General features: G+C 36.3%; 2 protein-coding genes across 9 annotated transcripts in view; both read right to left on the bottom strand.

Annotated features, from left to right (window-relative positions):
• LOC127442865 (gastrula zinc finger protein XlCGF57.1-like) overlaps positions 1-21,741 on the bottom strand; it is a 228,733-nt gene that overhangs the window by 172,941 nt on the left and 34,051 nt on the right. The gene's annotated exons all lie outside the window — the stretch shown is intronic.
• The window catches only part of LOC127442916 (oocyte zinc finger protein XlCOF20-like), a 169,366-nt gene that overhangs the window by 119,625 nt on the left and 28,000 nt on the right, over positions 1-21,741 (bottom strand). The window contains exons 1-4 of one of the 8 annotated variants that reach the window (XM_051701302.1): positions 17,365-17,562; positions 13,097-13,179; positions 11,849-11,992; positions 8,570-10,891 (exon numbers count right to left, since the gene is read on the bottom strand). The exons of 2 other annotated variants lie outside the window; for them this stretch is intronic. In XM_051701302.1, coding sequence (XP_051557262.1) covers positions 9,804-10,891; positions 11,849-11,873 — 1,113 coding nt within the window. In that variant the 5' untranslated portion in view covers positions 11,874-11,992; positions 13,097-13,179; positions 17,365-17,562 and the 3' untranslated portion in view covers positions 8,570-9,803. Of the gene's footprint in view, positions 1-8,569; positions 10,892-11,848; positions 11,993-13,096; positions 13,275-17,364; positions 17,595-21,741 lie in introns of those variants that run through there. 5 more of the 8 variants (XM_051701305.1, XM_051701304.1, XM_051701301.1 and 2 more) reach the window with 5 other exon arrangements.

Genomic DNA, 21,741 nt, shown 5'->3' with positions numbered 1-21,741 from the left:
GTTGATATAGGACTCGTTTTACTGTAGATATAGATACTTGTCTACCTGTTTCCTCCAGCATCTTCACAAAGTAGTTTGCTGTTGTTCTGGGATTTATTGGCACTTTTCGCACCAAACTATGTTCGTCTCTAGGCGACAGAATGAGTCTCCTTCCTGAGCGGTATGATGGATGCGTGGTACCATGGTGTTTATAATTGCGATATTATTGTTTGTACAGATGAATGTGGTACCTTCAGGTGTTTGGCAATTGCTTCCAAGGATAAACCAGACTTGTGGAGGTCTACAATATTTTTTTCTGAGGTCTTGGCTGATTTCTTTTTGATTTTCCCATGATGTCAAGCAAAGAGGCAATGAGTTTGAAGGTAGGCCTAAAACACATCCACAGGTACACCTCCAATTCAGTACACCTCCTATCATAAGCCAATTGGCTAAAGGCTTGACGTAATTTTCTGGAATTTTCCAAGATGCTTAAAGGCACAGTTAACTTAGTGTATGTAAACTTCTGACCCACTGGGATTGTGATATAGTCAATTAAAAAGTAAAAAAATCTGTCTGTAAACAATTGTTGTAAAAATTACTTGTGTCAGGCACAAGTAGATGTCCTAATCGACTATCCAAAACTATAGTTTGCTAATATGAAATCTGTGAAGTGGTAAAAAATTTGTTTTAATGACTTCAACCGAAGTGTATGTACATTTCTGACTTCAGCTGTGTAATATATATACACTACCAGTCAAAAGTTTTGAAACACTTGACTGAAATGTTTCTCATGATCTTAAAAATCTTTTGATCTTAAGGCGTATGCTTAAATGTTTGAAATTAGTTTTGTAGACAAAAATATAATTGCGCCACCATATTCATTTATTTCATTATAAAACTAAAAGTTAAATAACAAAAAGTTTTTGAAATTGATGACTTGGACCAAATAATAAAGAGAAGCAGCCAATAAGTGCCCAACGTAGATGAGAACTCCTTCAATACTGTTTAAAAAGCATCCCAGGGTGATACCTCAAGAAGTTGGTTGAGAAAATGTCAAGAGTACATGTCTGCAAATTCTAGGCAAAGGGTGACTACTTTGAAGATGCTAAAATATAACACAGTTTTGATTTATTTTAATTTTTAATTTTTAGTCACAACATAATTCCCATAGTTCCATTTGTTATTCCATAGTTTTAATGACTTTACAATTATTCTAAAATATGAAGAAAAAATATATATATTAAAGAATGAGTGTTTCAAAACTTTTGACCAGTAGAGTGTGTGTGTGTGTGTGTGTATGTGTGTGTATGTATATATATATATATACATATTATATATATATATATATATATATATATATATATATATATATATATATATATATACACATACACACACACACATATATATATATAATTGTTATTTCTAATAAAGTAAAATAAATAATTTATAAAATTATTAATAGATGTTATCCTGTAAATGCAGCCATTAGTAGATATATTCATACTGTTTGTGATAAATGTACTTTTTGAAACATATAATTTGAAGATATTGAACATTTTTTTTTTATTGCCCTTTTTCTATTTCTTTTTAGAACTTTATTTTACTTTGTTTTCAAAACCCATATTTTTCTGTTAATCTTTTAATTATTTTGGCAAAGTTTTCTATTCATAAGTCAAAAATAAATCAAAAGACAACCTCATATATTACCTTTTGTTATACTGATCTCACAATATACTTTGAAACCCTTTCAAACATGAGATCACAAAACAAAAAGCTTATAAAAACAATAAAAATGTTAAATGTCAAATTCATGTAACTGCCCTAATATTATATAGCACTTTTTTATCCCAGTATTTTTAAAAAACAAACTTTACATGTTACATTTTATATTTTTGTTGTTGTTGTTATTCTTTGTTTCACATACTCTGAACTGTACAACAATGCCTTATATTTGCCTTGTTCTTTTTGGATTGTACTAAATAAATAAAATAAAAAATTTTAACTAAAGGAGGCTGTACTGTACCAACTACCTCAGGGGGTACTAAATGCCACTAGGTGGAACAAACTGTAATTTGCACTACTGTCTGTTCAAAATAAATGAAAAGAAACCTAGCATTTGGGATTTGTTGCTTTTTCCTGTTGTACCAAACTCGTATCGAACCGTGACCCCAAAACCGAGGTACTTACTGAACCGTGATTTCTATGTACCGTTACACCCCTAATATACATATATATATAAGTATAATGACATTTATATTTATAGGATTATAATCACAGCATCTGAACTTTAATGATCACACTCAGCCATGTTTATCTGGAGAAGTGAAACTTCTGTCAAAAACACAAGTCAAAATAAAAGCATGATTCAAAATAAAAGCTAGACGGGTAAAATGGAAGAAATAATATTATTACTTCAATGAACATTATAATAATAAATAATAATGAATTATAATAATAATAATTAAGCACTACACCACAAGCAAGAGTGCTGTTATACTGAAAAAAATATTGTTAAAAAAAAAGTATGTTGAAAATTAATTTCTTTTTTCCCTTGTTATAAGTCTTTTTAAAAGTAACTGTTCTATTTTCACGTTAAAAGTTTTAAGAATTAATTTAATTAGACATCATTTTGATAATTAAATTGAAAACATTAAATAAATTAAAACAATATTTGGAAAAAAATAAAACAGATTTCAGTAGGGCCCAACTTAAAAAAAACTTATGCAGGGGGTCTTGGTAACTCAGCGAGTACGGACGCTGACTACCACTCCTGGAGTCGCGAGTTCGAATCCAGGGCGTGCTGAGTGACTCCAGCCAGGTCTCCTAAGAAACCAAATTGGCCCAGTTGCTAGGGAGGGTAGAGTCACATGGGGTAACCTCCTCGCAGTCGCAATTAGGTGTTCTCGCATGGTAAGTTGTGCGTTCATCACGTAGAGTAGCATGAGCCTCCACATGCTGGGATTCTCTGCGGTGTCGTGCACAGCGAACCACGTGATAAGATGCGTGGATTGACAGTCTCAGAAGCAGAGGCAGCTGAGTTGAGTAACCACACCACCACGAGGACCTACTAAGTAATGGGAATTGGGCATTCCAAATTGGGAGAAATGGGGATTAAATAAAAAAATAAAAAAATAAAAAAAACCACTTAAGCAATGCATTCTTCATTGAGAAACACTTAACATGCATTTATTTTGATTTATTATTTACACTGAAATTCAACTTCAAATGTAACTTTTTCAATGTGTATTCAGTAGTACATTACCATATTAGCTTATTTTTGCCAGGTTTTGAAATTGGTGTAGAGAACTGTGAACTTTCACTGGTATTGGTATCAACTACTGAAATGTTGGTATCGATGACAACACTAATCACATGTATGTGACTTTATTTTTGTTATGGATTTCCCAATGTGGATACTGGATTTGCCCTTTTCAGAGAGCTCAATAAAATATTCAAATTATTTACACCCCTAGTAACCATAGTGTCATCATGGTATTTTGTAGTAAAATCACAGAAACAACTAAATTAAACATGGTTACTATATGGACCCTTTTCACACTTCCAAGTTTGCGGTGATCGTGAAGAACAGTAATAACCAGTGCCACTACAGTGTTCCTATTTACATAAATTCTAAAAGAAAACATCCAGATTTGTGTTTCCATGAATTTCCAAAAGATGCTGAACTTTATACGAGCTCAGTGGGTTCAGGCAATTAAACGTGAAGAAGATAACTTTGTTATTGAATGAGGAAGCACTTTCGTCTGTGGACAGTATGTTCAAGATAAGGACTTACAGCAGTCGCTCACAAGCGGAATTCTGAAACGCTTTGAAATCTGAGCTGTACCGTCAGTTTCAGTGGAATGATTACACATCACAACCAACACAAGAGTGTGTGTTTGACAGGGCTAGAAGTCAGATGGAGTGAAAAGTGTGAAAAGGGTCCATTAATACAATATTACTGTAGTAACACCATGGTTATTTGCATTAAAACTATGGCTTCTGCCAAACAACATAGTTACTACAATATAACTAGTAAAAATATGGTTAAATTTACCCAGATCAAACCTCTCTCTGAACTCTCCGACTGTCACCGTGACCAAATCACTGCGAGGAAATCAATCTTTATATGAATTTGTATTTATTATTATAAATCGTATTAAAGGAAATAAATAGTGGAAACAGGAAACAGGATGGTAAAATGTGGGACAAAAGTGGGAATCAAACCCGGGTCATCCACACAAAAAAAGCCATTGTTATACCCCACACCACTGCAGCAACTCTGGGGGTGCAGTTTGTCTTTAAAGGAATTGTTCACCCAAACATGAAAATTCTCTCATCATTTACTCACCCTCATGCCATCCCAGATGTGTATAACTTTCCTTCTTCTGCTGAACACATTTAACCCTCCTGTTGTGTTTAAATTTAATGTTAAAATGACCAAGATTCTGACCAATCTTTTTAAACAAAGTATTAGGATAAAACATGGCATTTGATATTTATATTTTTATTTTATATTTATAATGACATGTCCAGTTTGCACAGGAAAATCATTTTTTATACCAGCAAAATCACAATTGTGTTTACAAACAATACTTTGTGCTGTTTTAAGGCTCAGTTTGTGGTATTATTTATATATTTTTTATTTTTGTAAGAAAGGGCAAATTAATTCACTGTATATTTTGGAAAATTATGACATTTATAACAAACAGATTTTACATATTTATTTGCAAAAAACACCACAGATCCTCAAAAAGAAACATTCAACAATAAACCAGTGACACTAATGTCCATTGATACCCAATGTTCAGTCCTCCTCTGTGCACATAATGTACAGGTCGTTTGTAAATGTATGTTTAATGCATCTGAAAGCAATGCCTTTTGGATTATGGTTGTAAAATTAGTGTTTATTAGTGTGGGCCTACAGTGTTTGTAAACACATTATTATGTTGTTTTAACAAAAAGCTGTAATAATAATAATAATAACAATAATAATTCAATTCAAATGTTTATACCTTTTTCTGTGGCACTACTGATAGTGTGTTGAATGTCAAACACAAATTCAGAATCCTTTGCACAAAGTTTACAATGTACAAGTTAAATGTTTATAAATGTTTATTGCATCTGAAACCGTTAATAGGAAAAATAGAGTAATGTGTTTGAAAACAAATGATTACTTGTTTTCTGCCTTTATATTATTAAAAGCTGTTGATATCAAGTCAAAAAGAGGTTTTCAGAGGCGTGAAACACTGAAAGGGGACCAAAAGCTCATAAAAGCTCTCTAATAGAGAAAAACTCATGTTAGGGCATAAAGGTATTGAGATACTTTTGTAATAAGTTGACAATATCATTGGAGAGAGTCAGCAAGAAATGGTAAAACAGTAGAGAAAAATAAAGCTGTACATTTTTCCAGGTTACCATAAAATATGTTGTGGTGAAAATGACCCCAAACATCACCGATGTGATCAAAATGTGTACAGGGATTTTGAAAACTCTGAAACATGTGAAGCACATATTTATGTCTTCTAATAAATCTAGAAAAAGTCAGAAAGTTTTTCTAAAAAGTTTATCATATTTTTAAGTCAATTTGACCCCAAATATAACAGGAGGGTTAAAGAAAAATAGAAAAACAGCTGAAGCAATGATTTATAGTTAAAGAGTTCTTAAATATTGATCTTTTTTGGCACCAAAAGCGATCGTGTCACTTAAGAAGATGTTAATTTAACCGCTGGAGTCGTATGGATGACGTTTATGCTGACTGTCTGTGATTTTTGGAGATTCAAAAGTCTGATCACCATCCACTTGCAGTTTAAGGACCTACTGAGCTAAGATATTTTTCTTCAAATGTGTTCAGCAGAAGAAAGTCATCTACTGAAATTTTGATATCGTGAACACAATTTTATACATATATTTCATAAGTAATATTAATATCAATAATATATTTATGAGTAAAACTTCTAATGATGAAACAAGAATAAATACAAACCTCTTTGTTCTTCAGTATCTTCAGTTTTTATCCCACATGTTTGTGTAATACTGATGTCTTCACTCTCTTCTTTAATAAACTCCATCTTTACAGCAGTTTGTCACACAGATCTCAGTCGTTTCATCTGGAGTTTTTCTTCCGTATCTGGAAACGTTTCTTCATCATGTTGAAGATGTTGGAAAAATCAACAGAAAGAAAAAGAAATGTGAAGTTATTCTTTCTGTTTCTCATGTGGAAATGTGTAAAGCAGCACAGAAAATAACACAAACATGTTGCGGCATTTATAAGAGAACAACTATCAGAACTTCACATGAAACATTACGATGATATTTATATTCAGTAATAATCTAGACACACTTATTTCATATTAATACATTAAAACGATCTCAATAATATTAAAACATTGTAGGAACACATTTAAAATAACTTAAAATCAAGTTAGAATGTTTTGTAAAGTTCTAAACTCATTAAACTCTGAAACACACAAACCTTCTGCAGTCAAACAACAACAAGAGAATCACGGCGCAGCCCTGATGACGTCACTAACGCACATGGCGGATCAGAGAAACAAAATAAAAGTCCTTTCACTCCGAGACGATTAGGCTAAAACCACAAAATTAATATAATAATAATAATAATAATAATAATAATAAAGATGCCAGTGTTAGTTGGCAGTTTTTATTCTTTGTTGAATATCTCTGGAGCAACAAACATTAGCATAAACCGTTTAGGAGTAAATAAAATATTAATAATAATTAGACAAATAACGGCACATTAAATGCCATATATATATATATTTCCTAAATGTTTATAATTTATGAATACATTAATGTTGTGCACTTGTGTCTACCAAATCCCTCAGATGGCTTGTCTGACACATTTGTCTGACATAATTATTTTCATTATTAAAGGGGCATTCAATGGTTCTCAACCTTTTTGACTTGAAGGCCCCCCACTGTCCCAGATGATATTTGAAGGCCACCTCACCCGTGTCTGATTAAAATAATTATTCATGGATCATTTTTGATTCTAGAAGTTTCAGAAAGAGTCTGTTTATATTTGTAGGCATACCTCTTAAAAGAATTTTTTTTTTTAGCATTTTAATTAAGTTTAATTATTTTAATATTTCTTATTTTAAATTAATTTTATGTCAACTTGAGGTCCCCTAGTGGGTCCCGGCCCCCCGGCTGAGAACCACTGCTCTAGCTAGTTTGCATTGCTCATGTACTTTAAGTATATGATATACTGCCATCTATTGACGTGGATCAGCATGATTGTCTCTGCTGCCTCGCCAGCTCTGAAATACTATTTGCATATGTTGCATTTGAGGTCATTTGTAAAGCTATTTATTACTACTTTAATATAATTTCTTTGCCTAAAAACAAACCTCAGAAATCAATCAAATAGACTACAACAGTTAAGGACAGATTGTCCCTCATATCAGTAATCTTTGGAGACTGTCAATGTTTCACATTAATTCTAAAGACAATTACCTTTATTAGAGAACTGCTTAGCGTAAAATAAACCTCAGTTATTTGGCGATACAGAATGTCATTGTAAAGAAAGATTAGAAATGTTCAAATTTAGCATACTGGATTTGAAGAATTCATTTTGTTTCCAAGCAAACCAACGTCATGGTTTACTCCAAATCCACAACAATCGCTGTACTAAGCTACTAAATGAATGAAGACATATGCCATTTCATAGAGGTGGAGGTAGATGGGCCCCCTTACTATAGCGGTGATAACAAAGAAAAGAAAATGACATTTCTTTCCGGTTGCATTTGTCAACACAGCTGAAAACTGTCCATTACTAACATACGTTTACTACACATGAAATTTAAAAAAGTTTGAGGGAAACTTGTATGAGTTTTCTGTAAATTCCACTGATACTATTTTAGAGAGTGGTCAAAACAATTAACAATTTCTTTCCTGTCCAACAAAAAAGAAGCAACATCGGCATCACCACTCATGTTTTTCTCCGTCATCAAATCTTTTCACCTTGTGTATGCCGTACCGATGTTTACACTAGTTTTTGCCTTTGCCGGTGTTGTGCCGAAATCTATCTATTGAAATCTGTGATTCGAGGTCGTTGTTCAGAAAGTGCTCGTGCTCAGTGAGCATCACTGCGCAGGCGCGCACTGACAAGTGACGCGAGAAACAGGTACGTTGAGGGGGCGGGGCTGTTTAATGCGAACAGATTTCTTAAAGCCACATGCTATGACAAGCAATCCATACACCATTGTGTGTTTTACTTTTAATATTGTTGTACATAATTACTTGTATTATTCAGTTTTTTTGTGCACGAAATACATTTATTTGTAATATTTATGTTATTTTTTGTTCTTTGTCACCACACTTACTCTGGTGATATATCCACATTGGTCTAAGAGAAGCAAGTACACCAATGCTGACAGTGGAATATTAAATGATATTGATATTAGAGGTTACCAAAATCGGTTTTCGTAACCTCTAAAGTGCTGTCAGGTTTGGTGTCCATGCTGTTTCTCTACACTTTGTCATATACCATAAGAATATATCTATTAGAGGACAACACTGAACAGATTAGACATCATCTGGATAAGTTTGGTGATCATTAGTCACAAGAAAATAAATACATATTTATTTAAACCCATTTTTTGGACATGGTACATTCAGTAATATTTAAGTCTTAATTACTGACACCAATTAATATGGATGCAGCACTAAGCTAAAACCAAAATGTATTGTATAAATCCCATTTGGTCTCCACTCCACGCCCCTTAATAACCTTACTTTCTAGTAATTTTGTAGAACCTTATACACAACACATTTAGTGGCTTTGGATAAAAAACAAACACTGGAATACTGCAGTGAATTCTCTCTCTCTCTAATCCACACAACAGTTGCTGACTTAATCTTTTAATTAAATAGTTCACCTTAAAATGAAAATTATGTATATGCTCACACTCATGCCGTTCCAATCCCATATGACGTTCTTCTGTGGTACACAATAGTAGAAATTTTAATGAGTGTTAAGATTTCTGATTTACATACAATAGCAGTGGATAGTGCCTCATTTTAAAGCTTAAAAAGCACCCGTGTCTTAAAAGTAGCCCATACAACTCGTGTCATTTTCAAAGTCTTCTGAAGGCATACAATCATTTTATATGATGAACAGACTGAAATTTAAGTCATTATTCACTCTAAAGTCAAATAAATTCAAATCGTTGATCAACTCAAGTATAATGAGCCCAAATCTAATATGGCTACACATCAATAACATCAAACCCCTACATTTGATTTCTTCCCATATTTGACTTGAGCACTATTTACAATTGATCAATAATTTGAGAATGAATAAAGACTTACATTTCGGTCTGTTCATCATACAAAGTGATCGTATGCCTTCAGAAGACTTTTAATATGACACACGAGTCACATGGACAACTTATGACACTTTTGGGTGCTTTTTTAAAGAACCATCCACTGCTATTGTAAGGAAATCATCGATCGTGACATAATTTTGTGTTCTGCAGATGAAAGTATAGGTTTGGAACAACATAAATAATGATAGAATTTAAATTTTGACTACATAATTCCTTTATTCCTTAATGATTTCATTGCAATTAAGGACACTGAAGAATATACAGTACAATAAACATTTAATTAATTAAATACTATGTTACTCCCAAACATATATTCTGACCTCCTCTAAACTTGCTTTCTTGAACAAGCACAAACTTCTCCAATACAGGTCATTTTGCCTATTTGGGAGAAATTCCATCTTTCGCTACACTTGAACATCACACTATTTACTATAAACACTTAGATCTGAAAATGAACTTCACTCTTTGTGACTACTTTGAGCAATGTTTCTTTATATGAGCCAGAAGATAAATTGATGTGCTGAAATTCATCCCACATGAAGGGCAATAGTATGACTTCTCTCCAGTATGCACACCTTCATGTGTTTTCTGGTTTTCTGAAGCAGTGAAACTCTTTCCACAATGTGAAGTCTTGACAGGTTTTCTTTCATTATGGATTATTTGGTACCGTTTCAAGTAACTTGCTCTGTTAAAGGCACTGGTATGTATTTTCTGGTGTGATTTTAAATTGCAGAGCCATTTAAAACTCTTTCCGCACAAAATACACAAACAGGGTCTTGCATCTACATGACATTTCATGTGCATCTTTAAGTGTGATGGCAAGCTAAATGTTTTACCACAATGATCACAATTAAATGGCCTTTCTGTAGAGTGAATATGCAGATGATTTTTTAAATTGTTTATCCCTACAAAGCTCTTCCCACTCTCAGTACACTCTAAGAGCTCTCCAGAATGAATTTTCAAATGATTTTTCAGGTCTCTTTGATATGTGAAACTCTCCCCACACGAATGACACATGAAAGGCTTCTCTCCAGTGTGAAGTCTTATGTGGTCCTTAAGGTTTCCTTTATGTGTGAAACTCTTTCCACAATGATGGCATCTGAAAGGCTTCTCTCCAGTGTGAACTCGTATGTGAATCTCAAGGTTTCCTTTTTGTGTGAAACTCTTTCCACAGTGATGGCATGTGAAAAGCTTCTCTCCAGTGTGAATTTTCATGTGATTCTTGAGGTGTTTATTTAATTTGAACCTCTTGCCACACTGGTGACATGGGAAAGGCTTCTCTCCAGTGTGAATTATAGCATGCCTGTTTAAGTGTTTCGTGTCTCCAGTGTGAATTCTCATGTGGATATTGAGGGTCCCTTTATGTGTGAAACTCTTTCCACACTGAAGGCAGGTGAAATACATTTTCACTTCTGTTCTTTGAGTTCTTTTTTGTAAGTTTTCAGTTTGTGAGCCACTAAAAGATTTTTCACCGGTTACGAAATCATCAGGTTTCTGATATCGTTTTTCCTCTTCCACTTCATTCAGTTCTTGACTTTCCTCTTTCAGCTCCATGAGGTCTAAAATAAACATATTAAATTGTCAAAAATCAATTTAAGACCAAGACAGGGAAAACAAGAAATGCAAATCAACTTAATGGAAGATAGCAAAATCAAGTAACTTGTTCACTCTACCACGCGGCCATTCTCATTCCCATGACAAAGGCTTTAAATCTGGTAGATAGATAACTGCAACATTAATTTTCAGTGTATTACAAACAGTGAGCTCGTTTTCATGGACGCCAGAATGCCGTTTATTGCGAGAAAGCTGCTTTAGAATTCAAAGCAGCATTCGTGTTTACATGCACTGTTATCGGCTTTCACTTTTGATACATGTCACTCGGTCAGTAAGCAGCATTCTTCACAGCAAGGTAACTGCCCTACAATGCTACAAGCGCATATACACGGACATGAGGAAAAGTTGTCTATTTTTAAAATTTGTGTTTATTGTATCAAAATCGGACTTGTGTAATGCAGTCTAGATCTGCCACTGCCTAGTAATCCTTTCGCATGTGTACTGACGGATCCCCCAGCGTGAGTTCTTTAATACGCACTGTAATTAAAAAAATCTTACCTTACATCTAACAGCAGATGCAGTGGAGGACAGATTATACATTATCAAACATACATTTAGGTCAGAAGTTTACATACACTTAGGTTGTTATTTTTTAACCACTCCACAGATTTAATATTAGCAAACTATAGTTTTGGCAAGTCGTTTAGGACATCTACTTTATGCATGACACAAGTAATTTTTCCAACAATTGTTTACAGATTGTTACACTTTTAATTGACTATATCACAATCCCAGTAGGTCAGGAGTTTACATACATAAAGTTAACTGTGCCTTTAAGCAGACTGGAAAATTCCAGAAAATTATGTCAAGCCTTTAGACAATTAGTCAATTAGCTTCTGAAAGGCTATTTGGCTAATTGGAGTCAATTGGAGGTGTACCTGTGGATGTAATTTAAGGCCTACCTTCAAACTCAGTGCCTCTTTGCATGACATCATGGGAAAATCAAAAGAAATCAGCCAAGACCTCAGAAAAAAACATTGTGGACCTCCACAAGTCTGGTTCATCCATGGGAGCAATTTCCAAACACCTGAAGGTACCATATCCATCTGTACAAACAATAGTATGCAAGTATAAACACTATGGGATCACGCAGCTGTCATACCGCTCAAGGAGGAGACGCATTCTGTCTCCTAGAGATGAACGTAGTTTGGTACAAAAAGTGCAAATCAATCCCAGAACAACAGCAAAGGACCTTGTGAAGATGCTGGAGGAAACAGGTAGACAAGTATCTATATCCACAGTAAAATGAGTCCTATATCAACATAACCTGATAGGCTGCTCAGCAAGGAAGAAGCCACTGCTCCAAAACTGCCATAAAAAAGCCAGACTACAGCTTGCAAGCGCACATGGGAACAAAGATCTTACTTTTTGGAGAAATATCCTCTGGTCTAATGAAACAAAAATTGAACTGTTTTGCCATAATGACCATCGTTATGTTTGGAGGAAAAATGGTGAGGCTTGCAAGCCGACGAACACCATCCCAACCGTGAAGCATGGGGGTGGCAGCATCATGTTGTTAGGGTGCTTTGCTGCAGGAGGGACTGGTGCACTTCACAAAATAGATGGTATCATGAGGAAGGAAAATTATGTGGATATATTGAAGCATCATCTCAAGACATCAGCCAGGAAGTTAAAGCTTGTCGCAAATGGGTCTTCCAAATGAACAATGACCCCAAGCATACCTCCAAAGTTGTGACAAAATGGCTTGAGGACAACAAAGTCAAAGTATTGGATTGGCCATCACAAAACCTTGACCTCAATCCGATAGAAAATTACAGTATATATAATAACATGTCTGACAAACATCTTTGGCTGCTGCATTGCATCTTGTTGTTCCAGTGTATCGTCTATTCATTATTTTAAACTGTTATAAAATAATCTGTTACAAAATGCACAAAAGATTGCATAATCAAAATTATAATGCATCATATTTTGCCATTATGTGAAGATTTGCTGCCCAACTCAATGAAAGAATGGGTACAACGCGCGTCTGTCTGTTCTTCCTTCAGGCTACCATAGTGATCTTAGTAAGTGCGCACTAGTTTTTTTGTGACTGTCTGAACCATCTATTTTCAAATCACTTTCAGTTTTGAAGACGCTGCATTCTGTTCCATTTAGCTGCACTCTGTCTAGATTTTTGAAATACTCGCCTGCTGTATATTTGTTGTTTCATCGCGTTGAGTCCACTGCCACATGCGCCCTGGTGTGTGTGTGTGTCCCCAAGTGTAAGCTCCTGTGGGGAAAACCGCAATGCTCCATATTGTTGTTGCTGTGATAATTCATGAAGAGTTCCATTCAACTTGGAGAGTCAAAATTTCCACCTTTCAACTGGGGAAAGTGCAACGGAATGACGAATTATTATTTCGGACTTCTAACTTGGAAACTTGTGCGGAAGTCTTCAACTCCCATTTCGTCGAGATGCAAGTGTGTGTTACGTCACGCAGGGTAGGGAGGTTTACAGTCAGTAACAAACATTCACTTTTATTGAATAATATCCATTAACGAGTCAAAGTTCTTACATGATAATAAAACGTGTTTTAGTAAACATTTTGCAGAGACAAAACAATTAATTGCACTCTCTTTTTATTATTGTAATGTTAGCATTTCAGTGTCGTACATCAGTTTGGTTGCTATGAGACATCTCTGACAATCAATGTAATGTCAATTTAATGGGGGGAAATATTAACCGACAAGTAATTCCAGTGTCGACTAGCAGCATCAGAACCGTTTAGTCGACTAGTCTCCCACATCCCTACTAGTAAACAGCAGCACAAATGCAGATCGTACTGGTTTGATCGTATGCCTCTGAGCCCAGAATAGTCTAATCACACTGGTTTGATCGTAAATGCAAAATGGCTAATAATCAAGCAACGATAACTAGAAAAACTGCAAAACCACTTACTACTCTAGGCTGGATTATTTTAGTGGCTTTAAAAAGTATTCATGTATTATAATTAGGGATGTTAATCAATTAGAAAAATGTAACTAATTGCCTGAAGGTTACCTGGACATTGCCTGTGATCACTGAGATTTTCACCAGCAGAGCCGGAGTCATAACGTGTTATGTTTATGTTAATATTATGCTATTCATTTAAATATTTATAACAGAGATATTACTTGCGTCACATTAATATTTATACTGTAAAAGAGGTAAAACTCATGATATGAGTTCAATGGAAGACACTTAATAATTTTTAAATTACAATCTACAGCCTAAGTGGACAATGCAATTGAGCTGTAATACTACATTAGTTTGTCTATGCACAATAAGACTAAAATAAAAAAACATAAGGATTCAATAATGATGGCAGTGAAATATACTTTATACAACATAAAAATAATATGCAGAAATATGCAATATTACAATTACAATAATAAACAATCATTTTCTTTTTTTTTTATATTTTTTATTTTTTATTTTTTAAATAAAATTATAATAGAGAGATGGTTACATGCTAAACAGAAATTGGAATATTATAAACAACTTGAGATGAGCATACACTGATCAGCCACAACATTAAAACCACCTGCCTAATACTGTGTAGGTCACCTCGTGCTGCAAAACAGCGCCGACCCGCATCTCAGAATAGCATTCTCAGATGATATTCTTCTCAACACAGTTGTACAGAGCGGTTAAGAGTTAACGTAGACTTTGTCAGTTTGAACCAGTCTGGCCATTCTCTGTTGACCTCTCTCATCAACAAGTCATTTCCGTCCACAGAACCGCCACTCACTGGATGTTTTTTGTTTTTGGTACCATTCGGAGTAAATTCTAGAGACTGTTATGCATGAAAACCCCAGGAGATCAGCAGTTACAGAAATACTCAAACCAGCCCATCTGGCACCAACAATCATTTTTTCTCCATTCTGATGGTTGATGTGAACATTAACTGAAACTCCTGACACATATCTGGATGATTTTTTTGCACTGCACTGCTGCCACACGATTGGCTGATTAGATAATCGCATGGATGCTTGTTGGTGCCAGATGGGCTGGTTTGAGTATTTCTGCAACTGCTGATCTAATCTCAGAATGTAAAACTGAGATGCGGGTTGGCGCTGTTTTGGCAGCATGAGGGGGACCTACACAATATTAGGCAGGTGGTTTTAATGTTGTGGCTGATCGATGTACCGTATTCTGCTAAAAGGGCAATAAATTAAAAGACATAACAAATGTGTATTTCTGTGTCTGGGGTAAAAGGAATAAGAAAACACACACACTTAGTGACAACACACACACACATCTCAAACTGTGAACACAATATCCCCAGGTGATGTTCAGTTCATTAATGTTTGACAACCAATATAAGCTTCAACAACCCTACCAGAAAACGTATCCAAGCATGTAAACAGCTTCGCCAAACAGTTAATAACAATTAAACATCAATCTGGAGAATACTTTCATTCCGCTGCTGTTTAGAACAGCGACTGATTGAACTGCGATTGCTTCCCCAGCTGGCACACACACACATGGCGTGACACAGACAGTAGCTGGTCCTTCTTTCTAAGCTTGTGGACATGATGTAAACAAGCAATGATGAATGACGCAAACCTGCGATTTCGCACCAAAATTGACCCGACACACATGAAACACACTCCTGCCGCATGCTTCTGAACAAACAGCGCATCAGACAAGGGAAATTATGGCTTTTTCTTTTGTGTGTTCTTAAAAATATAATAAAGAGTGTTTCTTCAAGGGCATGTCTTTGTGTTCAACAGTATTTCTTGTCATGTGTTACTCTGAGACGTCTTTCAGGTCACCCACCACTGTTACGGTCAGATGCGCAAACTTACCCACTCATAAATTACCTGCTTTTGGATGAGGAGCTTGCGGAAAAAGAGCAGTGGCGCAGCCAGTTTTAGCCTCATCGCATTTGGAGAGTGGCGGGTTTACATTTTACACCCTGGGCTACAGCTGAATATATCTGGCGACTTCCCAGATCCATGGTTTTATTATTTATTGATATTGTCGATCACTGTCTGTCAATGAGTTTCAAAATTGGCATCGGGAGAATTGTAAGACATCGTCGATATCCAATTACATCATCCTATAGCGCTGTGTGTGTACCTTTCAGTGATCAGGGCTTCAAGTGAAACTGAGAGAATTGAGGAACATGGACAGGTCTTTTCTGAAATTTCACATGGGTGGCCATCAAAGCAAATTCTTTTTGTGCTTCAAGCGCATCTGTATTTCACAAGAGTGCATCTCTGGAGCAAAAAAGTCATTTGGTCAATCAAAAATCAAACTTTGTATAAATAAAGCACTGATTGAAGAAAAATATGCATCTTGTATTTTTATTTTATTTCAAGCACCACTTATAGTTTATTGTTATTATTAAAGATTAATCGATGTTCATTCATTAAGGTTAACGATTGTCAGTTAAGAAAATATATTTTACTGGTGTAACAAAGCCGCTGTTATTTTACTGCTGTTATGACTTACTAAGCCACCAAATCTGCCAAATAAGGGCTACTTTAAGCTTTACCCATTGAAGCTGCTTGGATGCAGCAACACACAAAATCAGAAACTCCATGTCATGGCCATGTCAAAAGGCCCAGCAGAGGTTGTACTTCCTTTGCCAGCTGTGGAAATTCAACCTGCCACAGGCGCTGCTGATACAGTTCTTCTCAGCAGTCACTGAGTCTGTCCTCTGCACTTCAATAACTGTCTGGTTTGGTTCAGCTATGTCATCAGACATCAGAAGACTACAAAGGACGGTTCGGACTGCTGAGAGGATTATTGGTTGCCCCCTGCCCCGCCTTCAAGAACTATACACTTCCAGAGTGAGGAAAAAGGCTGGAAAAAATCACTCTGGACCCCACTCACCCTGCCCACTATCTTTTTGAACTGTTGCCTTCTGGCCGACGCTTCAGAGCTCTAAGCACCAGAACCGTCAGGCACAAGAACAGTTTTTTCCCTCAGGCTATCCATCTCATGAACAGTTAAATTGCCCCTTTGAGCAATAACTATGTGCAATACACAGTTTAGTCTTTTTAATATTTATCCAACACATCCAACCTCTTCTGCCATTACATTCCTCTGGATAGAAAAAAACAAAAAACATTTGCACTGTACATAACAGATTGTATTAGATTTGCACTACCCATGTGTATGTGTGTGTGTGTCTGTACGTATGTGTATAATTAGTTTTTTATTTTTTATTATTATCTATGTCTTGCTGCTGTTTTTGTATTGTTGTACACTGGAAGCTCCTGTCACCAAGACAAATTCCTTGTATGTGTAAGCATACTTGGCAATAAAGCTCATTCTGATTCTGATTCATTTGAGTGTAGGCGACATGATTTTAAAGATATATTTCAAAAATACACTTATTTAGGGGTAAAACTTTTCAATGAGGGAAACGTACTGAGTGCACATTTAATGAAGGATAAAAAAATAATAAAAAATTATACCAACCTCTTTGTTCTTCAGTATCTTCACATGTTTGTGTAATACTGATGTCTTCACTCTCTTCTTTAATAAACTCCATCTTTACAGCAGTTTGTCACACAGATCTCGTTTCATCTGGAGTTTCTCTTCCGTATCTGGAAACTTTTCTTCATCATGTTGAAGATGTTGGAAAAATCAACAGAAAGAAAAAGAAACGTGAAGTTATTCTTTCTGTTTCTCATGTGGAAATGTGTAAAACAGCACAGAAAATAACACAAACATGTTGCTGCATTTATAAGAGAACAACTATCAGAACTTCACATAAAACATTACGATGATATTTATATTCAGTAATAATCTAGACACACTTATTTCATATTAATACATTAAAACGATCTCAATCATATTAAAACATTGTAGGAACACATTTAAAATAACTTAAAATCAAGTTAGAATGTTTTGTAAAGTTCTAAACTCATTAAACTCCGAAACACACAAACCTCCTGCAGTCAAACAACAACAAGAGAATCACGGCGCAGCCCTGATGACGTCACTAACGCACATGGCTGTTCAGAGAAAAATAAATAAAAGTCCTTTCACTCCGAGACGTTTTGACTAAAACCAGAAAATTAATATAATAATAATAATAATAATAATAATAATAATAATAAAGTTGCCAGTGTTGGTAGAAAGTTTTCATTCTTTGTTTAATATCTTTTGTGTAACAAACAATAACATAACTCATTTAGGTGCAAATTAAAGCTTTAGATCTGTGGTATAATAATAATATCAATACATGCAGTGTCATATACCGTTTATTTCCAAATTTTTGATATTATATGAATACATTAATTGTGGCCACAAAATCCATCACAGAGATTGTTTGCACAGGTTGTGGGGTTAAACTTAATTTTAAAAAGAAAGCAACAGAGTCGATGATATTTATTTTATTTTAAATCAAACAAACAGAACTTGTCTGACACATTTGTCTGATATAATAATTTTATAATTATTAATATGATTGTGATTCATTTGAAAAATTTAATAATGGGAATATAATGGTTGTGACACCTTTTTAAATCACTTAAAGGGATAGTTCACCCAAAAATGACTCCTTTTTTTTCAACCTCATGCCATCCCAGATGTGTATGACTTTCTTTCTTCTACTGAACACAATTGAAGATTTTTAGAGGAATATTTCAACTCTCTAGGTCCATACAATGCAAGTGAATGGTGGCAAGACCTTTCAAGCTCCAAATATCACATAATGGCATCATAACAATTATCAATATAATTTCAGTAGTTAAATATATGTATTCAGAAGAGATATCAAATAAAATAAAATAAAATCACTTTTATTGTCACACAACAATATACACAAGTGCAATAGTGTGTGAAATTCTTGGGTGCAACATAGCAGTCGTGACAGTGATGAGACATACCAAACTACAATAAACATCAAATTTACACAACACAATTTAAAATCTAATATACACATAATTACACAACACAATATACAAATAATAATATACAATGCACATTATACAATACACACAATATAGAATACACATTATACAATAAAACAAAATAGTATATATAGTATACAGTAGTATATAGTAACTGTATATAAAATGTACAGTAGGTTGTATTGTACTGTATTGACATTCAGGCTGTCGGTTGATAGTCAGTTGCCAGTGTGTTGTTAAGAGAATATAATTTATGACAGTCCAGTGTAAGATAATAAGATTAATAAAGTGCAGTGCTGATGTATATTGATCATGAGAGATCAAGAGTTCAAAAGTCTGATTGCTTGGGGGAAGAAGTTGTCATGAAGTTGGCTGGTGCGGGTCCTGATGCTGCGATACCATCTGCCTGATGGTAGCAGTGAGAGTAGCCCATGGCTCGGGTGGCTGGAGTCTCTGATGATCCTCCGAGCTTTTTTTCACATACCACCTGGTGTATATGTCCTGGAGGGAGGGAAGCTCTCCTCCGATGATGTGTCTGGCAGTTCGCACCACCCTTTGCAGGGCTTTGCGGTTGTGGGCGGTGCTATTGCCACACCAGGCGGAGATGCAGCCAGTCAGGATGCTCTCTACAGTGCTGGTGTAGAACCGTGTGATGATGTGGCGGTTCATTCCAAACTTCCTCAGCCGTCTCAGGAAGAAGAGGCGCTGATGAGCCTTCTTCACAACGGCCTCAGTGTGTACGGACCATGTGAGTTCCTCAGTGATGTGGACACCCAGGAACTTGAAGCTGCTGACTCTCTCCACTGGTGCTCCATTGATGGTGATGGGACTGTGTTCTCTTTCTCTTCTCCTGAAGTCCACCACAAGCTCCTTTGTCTTACTGATATTGAGGGAGAGGTTGTGCTCCTGACACCAGCATGTCAGAGTGTGCACCTCCTCTCTGTAGTTTCATCATTGTCAGTGATCAGACCTACCACCGTCGTATCATCAGCAAACTTAATGATGGCATTGGAGCTATGTGTTGCCACACAGTCATGTGTGTACAGGAAATACAGGAGTGGGCTAAGAACACAGGCCTGCGGGGCTCCAGTATTGAGGGTCAGTGATGAGATGTTACTGCCCATTCTAACCATCTAGCGTCTGCTTGACAGGAAGTCTAGGATCCAGCTGCACAGCGAGCTGTTTAAGCCCAGAGCCCGGAGTTTCTCATCGAGCTTGGATGGCACTATGGAGTTCAATGCTGAGTTGTAGTCTACAAATAGCATTCCCACATAAGTGTTCCTTTCTTCCAGGTGGGAGAGAGCAGTGTGTATTGTAGATGCAATGGTATCATCAGTGGAGCAATTGTTGCGGTAAGCAAACAGCAATGGGTCCATTGATGGAGGCAGCACAGAGCAGATGTAATCTCTGATTAGTCTCTCAAAGCATTTGCTGATGATGGGGGTCAGAGCAACAGGACGCCAGTCATTTAAGCAAGTTATTTTTGATTGCTTTGGTACAGGCACAATAGTGGACATTTTAAAGCATGTGGGGACTAAAGACCAAAAGAGGGAAAGGTTGAAAATATCCGTAAAAACCCCAGCCAGTTGGTTCACACACTCTCTGATGACATGGCCCGGAATGTCGTCTGGACCCGCGGCTTTACGGATATTCACCCGTCGGAAGGATTGGGTTACATCCGCTACAGAGACGGAGAGTGAACTATCCTCTGTAGGTTCGGCCACGAGAGTTCTCTGCGAAGGCTGTGTTATTTCCCTTGAACCATGCATAAAAAGTATTTAGCTCATCCGGGAGAGAGGCAGCAGTGTTCACGGTGGAGTTTATATTCCCTTTAAAGTCTGTGATGATATTAATTCCCTGCCACATGCTTCTAGAGTTGGTGGTGTTAAATTGTCCTTCAATCTTGTTCCTGTACTGGCGTTTGGATGCTCTTTTCGGAGGGCATAACTGGCTTGTTTATGCTCCTCCGCATTCCCGGAATTAAGTGTGCATTAAGTGCCGCACGAACATCGCTATTAATCCAAGGTTTCTGGTTCGGGTAGATCCGTATTGTTTTGGACGGAACAACATCCTCTACGCACTTTCTGATGAAACACGTTACACTATCAGCGTAAACCTCGATGTCGTCATCAGAGGCGGACCGGAACATCTCCGAGTCCATGTGATCAAAACAGTCTTGTAGCATAGAGTCTGGTTGGTCCGACCAACATTGGATCATTCTGAGGGTGGGTGCTTCCTGTTTCAGTTTCTGCCTGTAAGCAGGCAGAAGCAGAATGGAAAAGTGGTCTGATTTGTCAAATGGTGGGCGGGGGAGGGATTTGTAGCCATCCCGGAAGGGAGAGTAGCAATGATCCAAAACCCAGTCCCCTCGTGTGTTAAAACTGATGTGTTGGTGGTATTTTGGTGCAGTTGATTTAAAATTGGCTTTGTTAAAGTCCCCGGTCATAATGAACGCGGCCTCAGTGTGCGCGGTTTCCTACTTGCTTATAATCCCGTCCAGTTCCTTGAGTGTCCGGTCTGTGTCAGCTTGTGAGGGGATGTACACAGCTGTGATAATGACCACTGTGAATTCCCTCAGTAGCCAGAATGGTCGACACAGAAGCATGAGAAATTCCAGATCAGGAGAGCAGAAAGACTTGATAGAATGTACGTTCCTCTGATCACACCAGGATTTGTTGATCATAAAACATACACCACCACCTCTGCTTTTACCTGAGAGGTCTTTCGCCCTGTCTGCTCGGTGCATGGAGAACCCCGCGGGTTCGATGGCTGAGTCTGGAATCTCCGCATACATCCAAGTTTCTGTAAAAACATGATAAGTGTGGGTGAGAAACAGCTAAATATTTAAGTCCTTTTTTACTATGAAACTTCACTTTTACATTCTGAAAGTCAAAGTGGAGATTTATAGTAAAAAGAACTGAAATATTGATCTGTTTCT

Source organism: Myxocyprinus asiaticus, chromosome 6, assembly GCF_019703515.2.
Source record: "Myxocyprinus asiaticus isolate MX2 ecotype Aquarium Trade chromosome 6, UBuf_Myxa_2, whole genome shotgun sequence".
Taxonomy (NCBI): Eukaryota; Metazoa; Chordata; class Actinopteri; order Cypriniformes; family Catostomidae; genus Myxocyprinus; species Myxocyprinus asiaticus.
Note: the sequence above shows the minus strand (reverse complement) of the source record. Positions and strands in the feature narration are given on the sequence as shown.